Source organism: Mya arenaria, chromosome 11 (genome assembly GCF_026914265.1).
Source record: "Mya arenaria isolate MELC-2E11 chromosome 11, ASM2691426v1".
NCBI lineage: Eukaryota > Metazoa > Mollusca > Bivalvia > Myida > Myidae > Mya > Mya arenaria.
Genome location: NC_069132.1, coordinates 30,403,836 through 30,419,904, shown reverse-complemented (window position 1 = coordinate 30,419,904; position 16,069 = coordinate 30,403,836). Strand labels below are relative to the sequence as shown.

Genomic DNA, 16,069 nt, shown 5'->3' with positions numbered 1-16,069 from the left:
AGTGTATTTCAAACAGATAAAACACTCGAGCTTGGCAACTAACAAAACACATTGAAAATGAGTTATATGGAGCTCCACATATTATGATAGTCGTAATTTACAAATTCTATTTAACGCAGGTCTGTAACTTACAGAAATGAGTCCGGGATCGATAGAAAAGTCAAACGTCACTTGATTAAATATTAACCAATTGGGGTTTCGATTCAAGAAACATGTAATTATCACTGATCATACATTTCTTCTAGTACTAGTTTGATCGATTGACAAATGATTGTTTAAGACATCTCCCCTGAGATCCTCCAATCATACCTACCCTGATAAATCATTCATTCATATCGTTAACTTTATTAACTCTTAAGGACTATCCTTGTTGGCACGTGCATGCCAAAATGGCCATAAACTGGCTGATTTACGACAACGAGGGTAGGAAAAAGAACCCTCAAAGGAATACTTCAGTATAATTTGTAACTTATATCATGCCATTTTTCTGCAAATATGTCGTTTCTTCAAAACATGTTTATTTTGGGGTGGTATTCAATATGCCACTTAACTCAATCTTATGGGCATACATCATTGCCTTCATTTACTGTATTGGTTTGTTATTTACAACAAGTATTCCGATTAGCTACATCGTTCTTAGATCCAATATCGAATACCACCCTAGAGCAAAATGTCCTGTGTATGTGATCTCATTGCTTTAAAAAACGCATTTTATAAGTTGGTGCCAAACTTTTACATGTATTTGTTCCTTGTCTATACATTATTCCCCATATAAATACGAAAATAAAGTAGGCGGAACCTAACCATGAAATAAGTAGCGTGCATATAAATCATGATATTTACTGAAACACTCACGCTAGTTATAGACAGCCTACAACAGCAGCCACTATATCACAACCCTCGTTATAGAAATTATAAAAGTTAGGGCTCGTGCATTACTTCCATAAATCAGGTAGAGGGTGCCTAACTATTACTTATAACACTTGAAATTGTTGAAACATAGCATGTGATGTTTAACGCCCAGAAGCCTTTGAATGGTCGCATAAACTACAAAATATTATATGTATTACTACTAGTATATTTTTTATTAGACGAACGGTTGCAGTGAAATTGGAGTCTCTTTAGGGTGGCGATATGGTTTATGACGTTGTACTGACTGTTAAAGGTGCACTCTTACTCCCGAAGAGGCAGTGCCACAATTAATACAATTGTTTTCATTTACCGAAAAGGATGAAAACATGTCGAACACAATGGTTCTTATAAAGCACACCATGTTAAATATGGAAGAAAGGTGCAGTGCCAGCGGTATTTCTACCTTATGAGACAATAGTTGGTCACTGTATTTTTTTTAGCAATCACCAGTCATTTACTATTTGTGCGTTTTCAACTATTAAAAACACGGTAACAGTCTTGTTATCAGTAATTAGTATTTTCCATAAAGGCATTATTTAGTGAGTTGTTAAAGTTTTATTACCTAAAAATATGTTTGTTAAAAATATATGTATTGATTGGGAAAAACTTAACCTAAACCTGTTTGCGATTCGATACGAAACGTTGTTATCTCCCATGTGAACAAGCCGGAAGGGAGTTACCAAAGTTCATATTTGACTTGTTTTCCATGCAGCGAATATGGCAGCTTACATGGATTTGTCCATACTATAGTTTATTATTTCTATGTGCAGAGTTAATAGTGTTTTCGCCAGATTCCCCAGATAACCATTCATTCCATGTATATCAGTATATAAACTGCTGCGTGGTTGTCCATTTTAATTCATCACAGTCGTTGTTTGTTCGATTTCCAACAGGGGTATAATCTCGTAGGATAGCCTCTCGAAATGGACCCCACTATTTGTTTTTACCCTGGGAACGGACTCGAGAGTGATCTTTCTGCTTTCGTCACAATCGAGCTAAAAGTTATTTGTAAAAAATATCAACTAAACAAATGAACTCATACTCATTTTCCTCAATAAAATGGCTTACATTGTCACGATGATCAAACTAGCTACTAGTCGTTGCGTTCTCATTAAAATAATAAAGAAGTATTCAACCTTTATGATCTATCGGTGACCGAAAGGAATAGAGGATAAATGTTTGTTTCAGTAGAAGATAATAATATATTTCACCGAGTAAGCACAAATAGTTATAATTCACATCGTAACACTCATAGCGGAAATGTAGTAAAATGACGTCATATATTTACGTTGTGGGTGAACGTTTCTCAGATTGAGGCGGTCTAAAAAAACACCAGTGAGTTTATCGTGTTATACTTAGTCGATCTATTTCAATAAACCACCGAAACAGATAACATAAAAGAACCAAAAAGGATACAATAAATAAAAGAACGTCTCAAAGCGTGTGCTGTTCTTGAAACGATCGACAAGGAGTTGAGTGTTTTTTACACGTAGTATCCCGACACTTATAACTCAAAACTGTATAAGTCAACAACTCAATCATTACGCTTATGCTTGTAAAAAATGCACTGCATCATGTTCCATTTTTCGTCCCATGTAACCTATCTTCAGACGATATTACCGAGGTATTACAAACAGGGGAACAACTGACCTGATATCAGCACGTGCACTTAATCATCAAGTCACCAAGAAAGTTTCGCAGTCCCTAATGATACTGTATACGGAATTATAAATTGGTATGTCATGGAACTCAAAGACAAATGTTCCCATTCGCTTTATGGTGGCCGTCATGGAATAACTTCATACTGCAGAAACATGGCAATATCTTCCGAATGTTTATTCCAGATGGCAAGCACCCTTGTGGGAGTTGTGTTGTTCCTTTCCCTGTAATTTTATCGGATGTAATTTTTCAAACCATGCGCGTATCTCATTGATAAAATATCACTTGTATTCCCTCAGACAATTTATTCTGTACGCTATTACATCACAACATTTTTTCTATGCAAAACAGAACGCCACTGGCGAGTTTCGGTGTTAATGGTTCTCCTCAATCGTATTGCTATTGTAGTAATGAATTTTCATCGTTGGTAAAAGCATTTTACGATTGGAATTTGCATATTCACTCTTGCCACTCAAATGTTGGTTGTTTTTATTACAATTCAAGTCATTGTTTCATCATTATCGGATGACAATATATTGAACATTATTTAGATTGTAAAATAAGGCTCCGACACGTTAAGCCTATGGCCGAAATTCTCATATAAAGACTGTGTTTCATCATTAGGATCATGCTAGGCCATTTAAAAACTTTTTTTCAGTTAGTATATCTTCATGCTGAAGGCATTTTACATATTTAATATTAAACCAAACCATCTCCAAACTCTGTTAATTATATCCGAGGTCCATTCCCGAAACCAATACGGATATTGCCAAAATATTTCGCACAACTACATAAACGAATAAGTGTCCAGTCCAAATGGCAAAAGACATGAAGAACATTATTATAACGCTCCGACCCGCATATCACTGGCACTGGATTTTCAAACTTAATCATTTTAAAAAAAATCAAAAAAATCTTATAATTCCAAACTAAGAATTAGAATACCGAAAGTGTGAAAAAAATATTGATTTTATTTTATAGATATGCACTTGTCGGTATAATATCGGTATTATAATTTTTGAATTGAAATTATATTATCTTTTTATTTATATATTTTTATACTAGTGCCGCATACCCGTGAAAAATACCACATTGTTGTTATTTGCAGTTTAATGGTCTTTTGTGTTCATTGAATGACGGTCTTGTTAATTCATGAAAAAATACGCTGTAAATCGCCTTGTATGGGGTGTGGCCAGTGTTGTACCATTAAATACCATGAACAGTCTCAATCACATGCTGTTTTCATAATTTCAGGTAGTTTGTGTTTCAAACGGATCTCTCTTAAAGAATTCATTTCATAATTTATATTATCACTCGTGGACGAATCAAAATCACTCCTCAGTAACAAAAAATACAAACAACGCAGTGTTTATAATTTATAGTTTATTAAAGCTAGACATTAACAAGATGATAGAGTATTACATTTATAATGAACCCACTCACAAAGGGTGATAGTGTTGCTTTTGGCTACTCGTTACATAAAACATCTACACACAATGATATCACAGTTCGCACAGGCCAATCTCAATAGTAAGTTGTTTATGAAATTAAGTTTAAGTCAGTCTACATTCTTCCTTTCTGGGTTTTTTCTAGTACCGTCGATTTTGGCTGTGGTCTTCTGCCTTTCCCTATCCGGCATTTGGTGCTGTGTTCGCCTCTGTACATTATCATATCTCCTTGAATCGCCTGCCGAATGAGGGGTTGGTGTAGATCTATTTGGAATGGAGACAACTAGAAATAAAAACGTATTTATATTTACTGTCTATGAAGTATAGCATTATGGTATTAACACACTTAACATTGATCTTTATTTAGCGACCCTATAATGTACAATCATGAACTTAAATGATCATGTATTATAACCAAGAGTCTAATAAATATTGTCATTCAGGTAACACTGTATAAATCATACATCGTAGGTAATTGTGGAAAATGTCCCACTGAGCTATTTTTAAAGAATATTGAGAAAAATAACCAGAAAATGATGGTGAGGTATTTTTGTATGCGCATCGCTATTTATGTCACTAACTATACATCCGGTTTAACATCGATTCTTCTGGTGACTTTATATACCTTTAAGTTAATCCTTTTTTCCGCATTTTGTTCCAAACTTAAAGCCGACATAGCCACCAATAGCAAGCCCCGCAATAAATGCGAGACCAGAAATAACTAGAATAGCAGTCCCACTGGCTTCAACTTCCAAACCGTCCTTTCCTATCTCAATGTCAAGAATATCCGACATCTTGTTAGTATGTATACTAGCCCGAAAAGAAACGGACACATTAAAAAAAAAAATACCAGTTCAGCGACCAAAAAAGTATCTAGAGCGTGTTTACACACGAAAGTAAGTGCATGTATACTGTTGAGAATACTACTACAATTGAACCAACAACATACCAGAGTAATGTAAATACGTAAAAACAATTTAAGCGGCAATTCGGTAACTTAACATGATTGGGTAATCACACGAACTTGACAAAATACCTTTTAAGTATTGTTCACTCTAACTATAAAATAAAACTCAGCATTTATATAAGAAAGAAAGTAAAAATACCTGTAAAATGTTATTGATTACGATACGCTTTAAAAAATCGGTTGAGTCGAAAATATGTAGGGCATAAAATCAAGTCCAGCTTACCTGGGTTAAAAATGAGGTCATTTCATTAGTGCTGCTTCAGTTTTCTTAGTTTGTCTCTTTAAAAACTCATGTTTCTTTTTAAGGTACGCTATTCTAGCTCCCCTCAGCGCCCATCCGACAACTGCTCCTAGCAAGAATGAAACTCCAGCGAAGATTGTGGCACTGCGTTTTTCTATTGTCGAGTGTTCGTGAAATAAACTGACATCAACACCAACCTTTGTCGCCATGTTGAATGGCATGCTTGATTAGCTTTCCGGTTTAAATATTGCCGCCTGTCGAAAGATATCCATAATTGAATCGGATATTTGTCATTGAATATTTAGAAAGGATTATATTAATTGCGGCAACATGTCATATTTATGTGTACAGCTAGCTCGTTTTACTTTCCATGGCCTCCCTAGGCAGTGTAACTGTCATCTCGGATGCCGGTACCAGGGACGCATCCAGGAATTGACGTTTGCTGGATGTAGCACAACTTTTTGATATCCGTCCCTCCCTCAGAAACGAAATTGAAATGTTTTCAGAAATTATTGGCAGGGGGGTGGGGGTGGGTAGCTTACAAATAATACATAATTATGCATTTTGAGCGTAGATCTACCGTAGCCTATTGTATTACTTTTATTCTCCGATATTGGAGGGGGGGGTCTTTATTGCCGATGCAGCATCATGCTAATGTAAAATAAGCCGATGCAGCATCGGCGAAGCCCATGCAGCATCGGCAGGCTGAAGCAGCATCGGCAGAGCATCATGCTGCATCTGCAAAATAATACTTGAGCATCATGCTCAAGAACAATAAAGACCCTTTCGTACGCGCTAATGTAAAATAAGCCGATGCTGCATCGGCAAAGCCCCTGCAGCATCGGCAAAGCCCATGCAGCATCGACAGGCTGAAGCAGCATCGGCAGAGCATCATGCTGCATCGGCAAAATAATAATTGAGCATCATGCTCAAGAACAATAAAGACCCTTTCGTACGCGCAATGCGCATAACTTTTTATGTGCTATTTTTAGCATCGGCACTTTAGGGTTAATCCAAATTTATTGCAATCAGCGCATGCAGACCATTAGAAACTCATAAATACAAATTTAAAGAGGATATAAATCTGTTTTTGGTACAATAAATACATTTGACGCGTGTTTATGTCTAAATTCGTATGTTAAGGGCAGATCCCATATAACTGGTCAAGCAAGTTGCAACTTGACCCAAAAATATAATTATATACATGTACAGAAGACACATTATAGTTTTTCTTTTCGTTAATCAATTATCCAGACCAAAACCATTTTAATCTTTCATAAATAGAAATTTATCATTATTAAGCGTGATTGGGCTACACGCATTTTATCTATGACCAGTGTTTTTTAAAAGTGTATGTCATATTTACATTTTGGTTTTATTTGATAACCTTCATAACATTGAAATAAGAAGGGACAGACAGAGGTCTAAATTTAACATATTTCTAATTATCTGATTATTTTAGTTCCTGCGAAACTGAAATACGTACTTTCAAATGCACTTTTCCGTTAAATTATAGGATACGTCAATCTCGGTAATTTTTAGCATTTATGTAAAATTCAGCGCCTTTGAAAGGTTCAAATACCTGTGTATTGGACTGTGCGATATTGCCTGTTTATGGCCCTTCTCGGCGGGGTATTGATATCTGATCGGCAAGTTATCCATCGCTTTGTCCATCGTTTATGACATGTTTAATTGTTTAATAATATAATTATCATTTTATACTTACGTTTTATAGACATTTGATCACATACATTTTTCTGTTGTGCATTAGTGTAGTCTAATTACAGCGTTTTACAACGTTGCAACACCGTAGCAAGAACTGGATATAACAAAGAATAGTTAAATCATACATGTGGTGTGACATGCAGTTGATGCAAATATAATAAATATGTATATGGTAAAACGGGAAAAACCCATTAAAATATATAGATTTCATAAACGTGTGAAGAAATAAAACATATGCATATAAAATAATGATACATATGTAAAACCAGATAAAAAAATAGTCGAAATCTTGTAGCACATAATTGTATCTTTCATGTAACATGACCGATCGTTTTCTTTACCCTCCGACCGTATCTTTTATAGCCCAAAGTAAAAAAAAACCCCTCTTTTTTGAGCAATTACAGGAAACATAACTATTTGTTTATGCCTAATATTCTAAACAAAATGATTTATAAGAATACAAAAAAGAAAGCGTTAACAATGTAAAGGATTGATTCCGAATAAGTTCAACAAAGTAAATAATTTATCATAATTTAGGATTTACTTTGAATCGAATTTTAAAATAGATTCTGTTAGTATGGCCTCGAAAAATATAAGAGTTTTCGTGATAACAGCGATGTATTGCGTCTTGCACAAAATTTGCCAGTGCGTTCCAAATCAGACATTGAAAATCTCTACTCGGGCATCCTGGTTGCGCCGATGCTAAAAATAGCGTTCCTGAAAGTTTTAAACATAAAGTTATGCGCATTGCGCGTACGAAAGGGTCTTTATTCTTCTATTTTTGAGCATGATGCTCAATTATTATTTTGCCGATGCAGCATGATGCTCTGCCGATGCTGCTTCAGCCTGCCGATGGTGCATAGGCTTTGCCGATGCTGCATCGACTTATTTTACATAAGCCTGTACGAAAGGGTCTTTATTGTTCTTGAGCATGATGCTCAAGTATTATTTTGCCGATGCAGCATGATGCTCTGTCGATGCTGCTTCAGCCTGCCGATGCTGCATGGGCTTTGCCGATGCTGCATGGGCTTTGCCGATGCAGCATCGGCTTATTTTACATTAGCATGATGCTGCATCGGCAATAAAGACCCTAATCGTACGCCATAGTTCGCACCTTCGTTGCTCGCATGTCTGACCCTCTTCATATGGTTTATAGAGCCTTCTCAAACGTTCCTTAATGAAAACCTTGCAGACGAATGCTGGGGTCAACAGAGACACCACAATCTTGGAGATTCCACAGTCAGTAAACAGCACCCTTGTAAACAGATCCGTCCGGCCTACCGTGGCTTTGAATTTTTCTCGAAGGACATTATATAGAAGCGGAAGCAGACCAGAAACGTCCAAAGAAAAGGTGCAAGATTTGTCAATAATGCGACATCGAGTGGCGTTACCAAGATGCCGCAGAACCAAGCCTTTAATAATAATATAATTTGAAATATATCCAAAAACCCGCATTAAAACCGGGTTCAGATAGGATCGAAAATGTGACAAAATAGTTACGTTGTGTGGCTTAGTTTTTTACTCGAAAATGTGAAATGACTCATACATTTCATAATAGGCATGTGATTTAATTCCGTTCGGCAATGATAGGTTTCAGAATGAGGGCCTTACCATTTGGAGACTAGACCTTGGGACAACCTGAAGTTTTTTTCAATATACTTATATATTTGTTTTCTATCGTTGCGGAATAAGTGTAAAAGATGTGTCAAGCTCAAGTTTGACGGTAGTTGTTCTCGAACGTTTTTAGCCATGAAGAGCCTAGCTCGCCCTTTGGCAGCCGCCTTGGGTACGGCTGCCAGCTGGCAATTGACAGCCAGCTAACAATTGGCAGCCAGCTGGCAGCCTGTAAACAGCTAACAGTTGGCAGCCAGCTGGCAATGTACAGCCAGCTAACAGTTGGCAGGCAGGCAATTTATTTTAAAAGCAAAATACACCTAGGGTTAGGCTAGGGTTACGGACATAGATTTTATAAAAAAAAAGATTATCTAGCGTACATTCCAAAATCATCGTAGGACATTAGTGAACATATTTGTATAGTGTACTTAACTCATGAAAGGCAAAACACTTGTGAAAATTGACAGTGTTCATTGCAACAGACATTTTGAAGAAGTTTCGTGAAGATAAAGTAAAGTGTGGGTTGTCTTATTTGTTGAAATTTACAAACAGTTGACCTAGTGACCTAGATTTTGACTATACCAATAATCGAGTGTGACCTAGATTTTATAGATACATATACAAAAACAAGAATTCAAGAAATCTTGATGTCCAATATATATAATGTTCTAAATGATGAAAAAAATAACAATTCAAAACATTCTTTACTTTTAATTCTTCCATTTTCACGTTGTTATGGGTTTATACAAAGGGAATGCTGAAAACAAATTATCCATTTCACTCAAGTTTCCCTACATACGTAAACACGCCACTTTCCCTCAGTGACAATATCAAACACACATCAAAATGACTTTAAATACAAACCAAACAGCTGAGTCAATCAAATGCATACATACATGTATAAATATACATTATGTACAAACAGGACAATGATTAAAAGAAAAAATATATTATGTACATCTCACAAATCCTTGTAGATACACTGTGCCTAAACATGCACTGTAAGATGAAAGCATTATCATGACTATAATTAATGTAAAATGTGTGGCCTATCAAAATTTAGAATAGATTTGCTTTACTCTTCTTCACTGCAAGAACACAAGATGAACACTTCTGCTGAATTAGTCTCAATGTAATACAACAGTAAATTAAATGGCATTATGAAAATTATTACAAAATATATATTATGATAAAATCTTACTTTATGTGCTCCTGAAGCCAAATTTATTTATAAGCAATAGGTTTACTTACTAAACAGTGCAATGAAAGGGAAAATATACAATATTTAAAAATAAGGTTGATAATTTGCAAGATCGTTTAAAAACTAAATAGTATTGCAATTTGAAACAAGAAATAGAACAGGTATAAATATACACTTTCTTCATCCAAACAAACATGATCGACTTCCATTGAAAGGCACACAAAGATATAGGGAGTTTTTTCCTCCATTGGTTGACATGTCATGGTACTTGTGAAGCATTTTTCACCAAAAAAATCAAAACGAATTTAACCTTAAATGTAAGACCTGTGGCCATTGTAATTCTAACTAAAAACCTAAAATAAGCAAGTAATCAATATGGTATAGATACACTTTTGCCTTGTTCCTATTCCATAACCATAACCAAAATTTGAGCACAAAAATTTACTAAAATCTTTTGTATACATTCATGATTGCAATTTTTTGTAAACATTGAAATAACTTGCCACCAAATTTTCTATAAACCTTATTAGGTTCTGGTGTCTTTAAACGCCATCAATTGAATAAAATACATGTATACACATACTCTGCTTCACACAAATAATCAGACCATGAGGTGTTTTCAATATTTAAATACATTATTTCTGCACTGTACAATATCAAATTTATCAATCTTGCACAAACTATGTAAGCTAATTTCATAATTTCAAAAAACTTTTCCTAAATGTAACGATGATATGGATGTAAGCTGCATGTATGTGAGATGGACCGGGTAACTTATCAACGAGAAAACAACAACTTACCTTTCATACAAGTACAATTACGTTTTCTTGTTCACAAGAGATGAAATACTTCAAATAATATGAGAAAAATTACTAAGTGATTTGAGTGCATGAATTCCTTATATTAAACACATTTTGCATTACAAAACTGAATGTTGAATTTGTTTTCTTTTGTAAAATAATTTGCAATATGCTCGTTGATAAGAAAGGCCTCGATGTCCCTGAATGAGCTCTTGGTGGGCTTTATTCAATGAGTTTCTTGGCCTTGAAGTATCGTCGAAGATATAGCACCTGCCAGGTGGCCAAGCCGAGAAGACACAGCATTGAAAACAGGCTAAAGTACATCACTCTGGAGTGGGTCGACTCTGAAACAAGGTAAAGGAATTTATGAGAGTCCAAGGATTTAAACATTTTTAAAATTATACGGAAAAATAAAAAATAAAAATTCAAAGGAAAAGATCACACTTCAGAAGTCAACATTATACAACATGGATTTCAATGCAAAACTTTATGTCTCAATCATATTTTTGTTAGCATTGATGGAATTTCAATTAACCTTTATAGATTTGTAGAGCACCATGGTAAGGTGTGTCACTATAACGTTTGCACAGCAGCTCAAATCTCAAGTCAAGGTCACACTTGAAGGTCAAGGTTATATGTTGGGGACTTCACAGCAACATGTTGTTATTATTAATGGGAAATCAATCTAAACATAATTGTTAAGCTTCATTTGAAAGTGTAGTTTGGCTTTTGTCATCTCATTACATAGTTGAATGTCATATTTGGAGGTCAACGTTGCACAATATGAATTTGTTGATGAATTGACTATTAAATATTGACTAGATGACAAACCGAGGATAGTTGTTGTTAATTGTATTAATTTTGTTATTCTGCAGACTATGAACGAAGGTAAAGTTAGAATACTGGACAGATTTTAATTAGAACTTCCCCAATTTGAAACACAATATAATTGGGATTGGCAGTCATCTCTTATTTTTGCAATTGCTTCATAGCATATAGTGGATATGATAAGCTTAGACTGGCTAACATTGACTCTGACAAGGAAAGATCTGGGGCATTTGTAATGTTTCTGTAACACCACTTGAAGAAGATAAAAAAAACCTCCCTCTTCCTACCATTTGTATCTCTCATCTCTTCCTCCCTTGCCCTCATGTAGGCGAAATCATCCACAATTGATTTCGAGAGATCTTCCAATCTTCGCAGCTCAACTTCAAGAGGTTTCAACTTCTCTGCCTTAGCGAGCTGTAACATATCGTATATTAATTGAAACTTTATTATTCATTCATCATAAAATATTTTTGACACATGCTCAATATTTTAATTCTTATTTATAGACCTGTTATCAAACTGATGCACAGGTTTCCAACAGATCGAAAAAGAAATTATTCCTTAAATAGATTTTACAACATATTCATTAATTCACCTAGCTCTTCTAGAAAGTTCAGGAAAAAGAGACTTAATAAGGTTGATACTCATGCCCGACAACGACCATGATAAGATAGTCACCAATAGACTGATGTTCTTTGCAGAATCCCATCTATCTGAATGCAAACAGTACTTACATCATCATAGCTCTTTGCCTCTACTCCGTGCTTCATGTCCAGAGATACGGCTCTGTCCTGACCTTGGCCTCCTGAAAATGATAAAATCATGAACCGAGACTCAATAATCAGCATGATATTACAAATGTATTTTTAGCAAAATATTTCCCCACTTAAAGCACAGTACAATGTACATGTTAATGTTAATGATTTGTTTTACCTAAAAATAACTTATTTATACAGAAAAATAACTTTGATTTGTACTTGCAATAATAGTTGTTTACATTTTAAAACTCTCCCAAAACCAAGCATTACCTGCTGCCATTTTGGTTTCAAAGCACACTTCAAACATGTCATATTCTTCTGTTGTAAATGCAAACTTTCCCTTGGATGCATCCTCTTTACTGTACAGTATGTGACCCTTAGTGTCTGTCACCTGAAATCAAAACACACATGAGTACTGCTCAGCAAAGTTACAAAATTAGCATTTTTTCTCTTATCTTAATAATTCCTGTTATCTACCGGTACTTTATGTTGGACATAGAATCGGGATTTAATCATGCAAGCACATGCAAGCACATAGCTGACTGTATGCAAATACACAGTTGCGTAATGAAATTTTGACAGATTTTGAAATAATAAACTGAAGGGGGGAAGGAGGTGAAGGGGTTAATATGCTGTCCCTCATCCATCTAAGTAATCCCAAATTGTCCTGTCATGTGTTGTTTAAATTAATTTTCACAGAAAATTGTTGATCAGATTTACATGTTTTATACTAAATACTTAGAGAAATTAGCCCTTTTTAAAAAAATAAAATTAACCCCGTTGAACCGGTCCTGCACGGTCATATGAGTCCAAATAATTGTACGTCGACAGATTTTTTTATGATTTTTTATATGGCAAATCCTTCACGTACAAATTGTTTTGTACCAAAGTGGGTAGTAATTCCGCTAGGGATTCCAGGTTAAAGCAAATTGCATCTATAATATATCATAAAAACAAGAAATATTACCAGATAATGTTATTTTATATTAGTTCCGTACACAAAAAAAATAAAATATCCAACGAATGGTTATGAGTTTGATGGGTTTTTCTTCATTTCATTCTGTCAAAACATAACGATATATACATGAAGGGCACCTGCAAGGCTGCAGTTCACAGTTTTACAACAATCGGAACACTTCGGCCATGGCCGAGTTGTTACAACTGTATTTACGAGGTCTATCACGAGGCTTGTCGGAGGTGGCCAAGTCATTAAGATTGGGTCGAGTTGTTCCGCTTTACATAATTGTTGTCTGTGTCAGTCAAGTTTCGTTTAATTGGAAAGGTAAATCATTTACTGCTTGTTTTGTGCAAAATAGCTTTGCACTTATAGGGTAAAATATGTATATAAACCTTTATTATCCATTCTAAACATAAAATATCTCACTAAATACAATTTCAATATTCCCCCCCACACACACACACACGTTTTTTGCACAAACCCGTTAAGACATTAGGGATTGGAAGAATCCTGTATAACACATCAATTATTTTAGACTAGGTCATAATCAGCAAAATTGAACAGGAAGGCTATACGGGAAAAAAAAGATCAAAGTATCCCTCTTAATTCAGTTATCAGCCAACCAATTCCATCTTAGTTTTAATTCATACTCAAGAATGGTGTGGTGGCAGACCTACTGATGAAACTATGTTTAGGGCAGTGCAGGTTGATTTCTCTGGTGCAATATGGCAAACCTTTATCCTTTGTGTTCCTCATTGAAAGCACATTTGCCCAAGAATCTGATTCTATGAACTGTAGAACATTAACATGACGAAAGTGACCATGTTTATTATTTCCAAACATTGCTAAATGTCGCTTAAATAAACAACAATTAGATTACACTTACAGAACTGTTGCAATAATGGGTGGGGTACAGAAAATGCAAAATTGACATTTAAAAACAAAGGTGAACATATGTTTAGATATAATTTACATTGGGTAGTCAACAAATGATATTCATTGTGTAAGTGATTGTAATATCTTACAGCCAAGTTAGTTTTGTGGCCAGGGGCATCGTCTAAGACATATTCGCCGGTAACCAAAACATCCTTGTGAATTTCTTCTTTCAAACACTTCTTTTGGTTTGGAGATACATGAAACATTAAAGCGTCTACATTAACTAAACAAATGCCTATGATAAGGCACACTATATAGGTTATGTCCATTGTAAAATATAATGCAAATTAACAACACAAACAGAAATATTTGGAATTATTTTCATGCACGTTTGGTACGTGGCATTCGGTATTTTCCGTATTTGCTCGTACAAACACGTTTACTTCCGGACTCTGCTCCATTCTTTCCGATTGAATCAAATAAATGAATCGATTAGAAAAGTCGGATAAAATACTTGAGCCTAAAGAGTCTTATATTTTACATTTACACATGAGGTTTACAAACGTTTCTGAATAGTGCACTGCAAACAATATTTTCAGCAAAATTAATGCAAAGCATTTCATTAACACAGATCAGCAGATCGCGACTCCTGTCATTTGATATATGTTCAGCCCGAGGAGCAAACCATAATTATGGTGACTGTTTCGTCTATGCAATTTTGTTCGACACAAATTTATGGTCGGTTCCACAACCGAGACCAATTCTCCAAACGTTTGCATTTTATTCCACAGCCGAGTTCGATACGTGAAAATGTCCCGACAAAACGGCCTGACCGAAGCAGAATCACGTTATATGATAAATAAGTTGCCATGAATGCTGTCGGAATAATCAAATGCCTCGGTCACATATCCGACTTTGACAATCCGTACGGTCTCCGTACAGTCGTAGCTTCTAGTCACATGCCTGGAGGGTTTTGTAGGGTGCAATTGCATGATCATCTGTACGGACATCGCAGACAATTCGTGAAATATGAGAATGAATTCTTGACTTTATACCACATTGGATTGTCAATGTAACTGTATCTTACGGTGAACGAATTGCCCTGCGTGCCACGTGCGGACATCGCACGTCCCCCGTCTGGTGTACGTAGTGTACGTTGACTGTGTGCAACTCCCTGCAAAACAAACCGTGCGAGCATTGGCAAACTCTTACGGGCCTTACGCGGTGTTCCAGATCCGCGAGGACATCGTGCGATGCCCGCACAAGCTCTATTGGGACGCTTGCGAGCTGCCCCGACTTCGTAAAAGTCAACGAGCTAGGCGAGAATTCCCGAGCTCGGTGAGACATTTTTAACACTTTTACCGAGTCCCCGAGTCCTCTAGAAAATCCACATGATTCTCGCAAGAGTCAACAGTGTCACGGTACGGACTCCTCACTACATGCTTAATTTCGACTGAAAACCTACTCGTACGTAGCAAGGATGTAACCCGGGCATAAGTCGTGGGTTAACTAATAGGCAAACCAATTTATCGATAGTTTAGTTACGGGGGTGAGTTTTTTTACTGAAGTTTATTCTGACTTTAAGCCATACTTGATTTAATTGCCAATATGAAAACAAAAAAGCACACAAACAAACAAAACCAAGCAAGCACCAATTATACTGATCTGTAATTGTAAATCACTGAACGTTTTGCACTCTTACTTACAGATAAGATTCATCACAATAAATAATATTGTTTGATATTCCAAAAATGATGACAAAAATCTCACAAACAATTGTTCTTATGAAGGATACCGAGTTAATTTTAAAAGAAATGAGCATTAAAGGGACAGTACACCAGATTGGCACCAAAAAGTTTTTTTTTCTGTAACGAATCTCAGGAAAATTATTTAATAGAATGTGTTACGCTTTGATATCATAATTGTAAAAAAAAGTAACAAAATGAAAAGAAAAAAATGTGTCGGAGACCGGGTTCGAACCCGTGTCACCAGAATTGCAGTTCAGTGTTGTAACCACTGTGCAATGTAGCTTGATTTGAATAAGAGTGTCACTTTAACTAAATATCGTTCTAAACATCATCA

At 35.6% G+C, this 16,069-nt stretch overlaps 1 protein-coding gene and 1 long non-coding RNA gene across 2 annotated transcripts; both read right to left on the bottom strand.

Moving 5' to 3' along the window:
* Window positions 1-3,939: 3,939 nt before the first annotated feature.
* Window positions 3,940-5,198, bottom strand: LOC128209413 (uncharacterized). Its single transcript, XR_008256994.1, has 2 exons — window positions 4,645-5,198; window positions 3,940-4,302 (listed from the first exon to the last, which is right to left on the bottom strand). It is a non-coding gene; the product is annotated as an uncharacterized LOC128209413 (long non-coding RNA).
* A 4,066-nt stretch (window positions 5,199-9,264) lies between these two features.
* On the bottom strand, window positions 9,265-14,423 carry LOC128207143 (transmembrane emp24 domain-containing protein 10-like). The gene is made up of 5 exons (XM_052909916.1): window positions 14,137-14,423; window positions 12,424-12,544; window positions 12,130-12,200; window positions 11,683-11,809; window positions 9,265-10,911 (listed from the first exon to the last, which is right to left on the bottom strand). The coding sequence occupies exons 1-5, from the start codon at window positions 14,314-14,316 to the stop codon at window positions 10,790-10,792; spliced, it is 621 nt and encodes a 206-aa protein (XP_052765876.1). The 5' UTR covers window positions 14,317-14,423; the 3' UTR covers window positions 9,265-10,789.
* Between the last annotated feature and the right edge of the window lie 1,646 nt (window positions 14,424-16,069).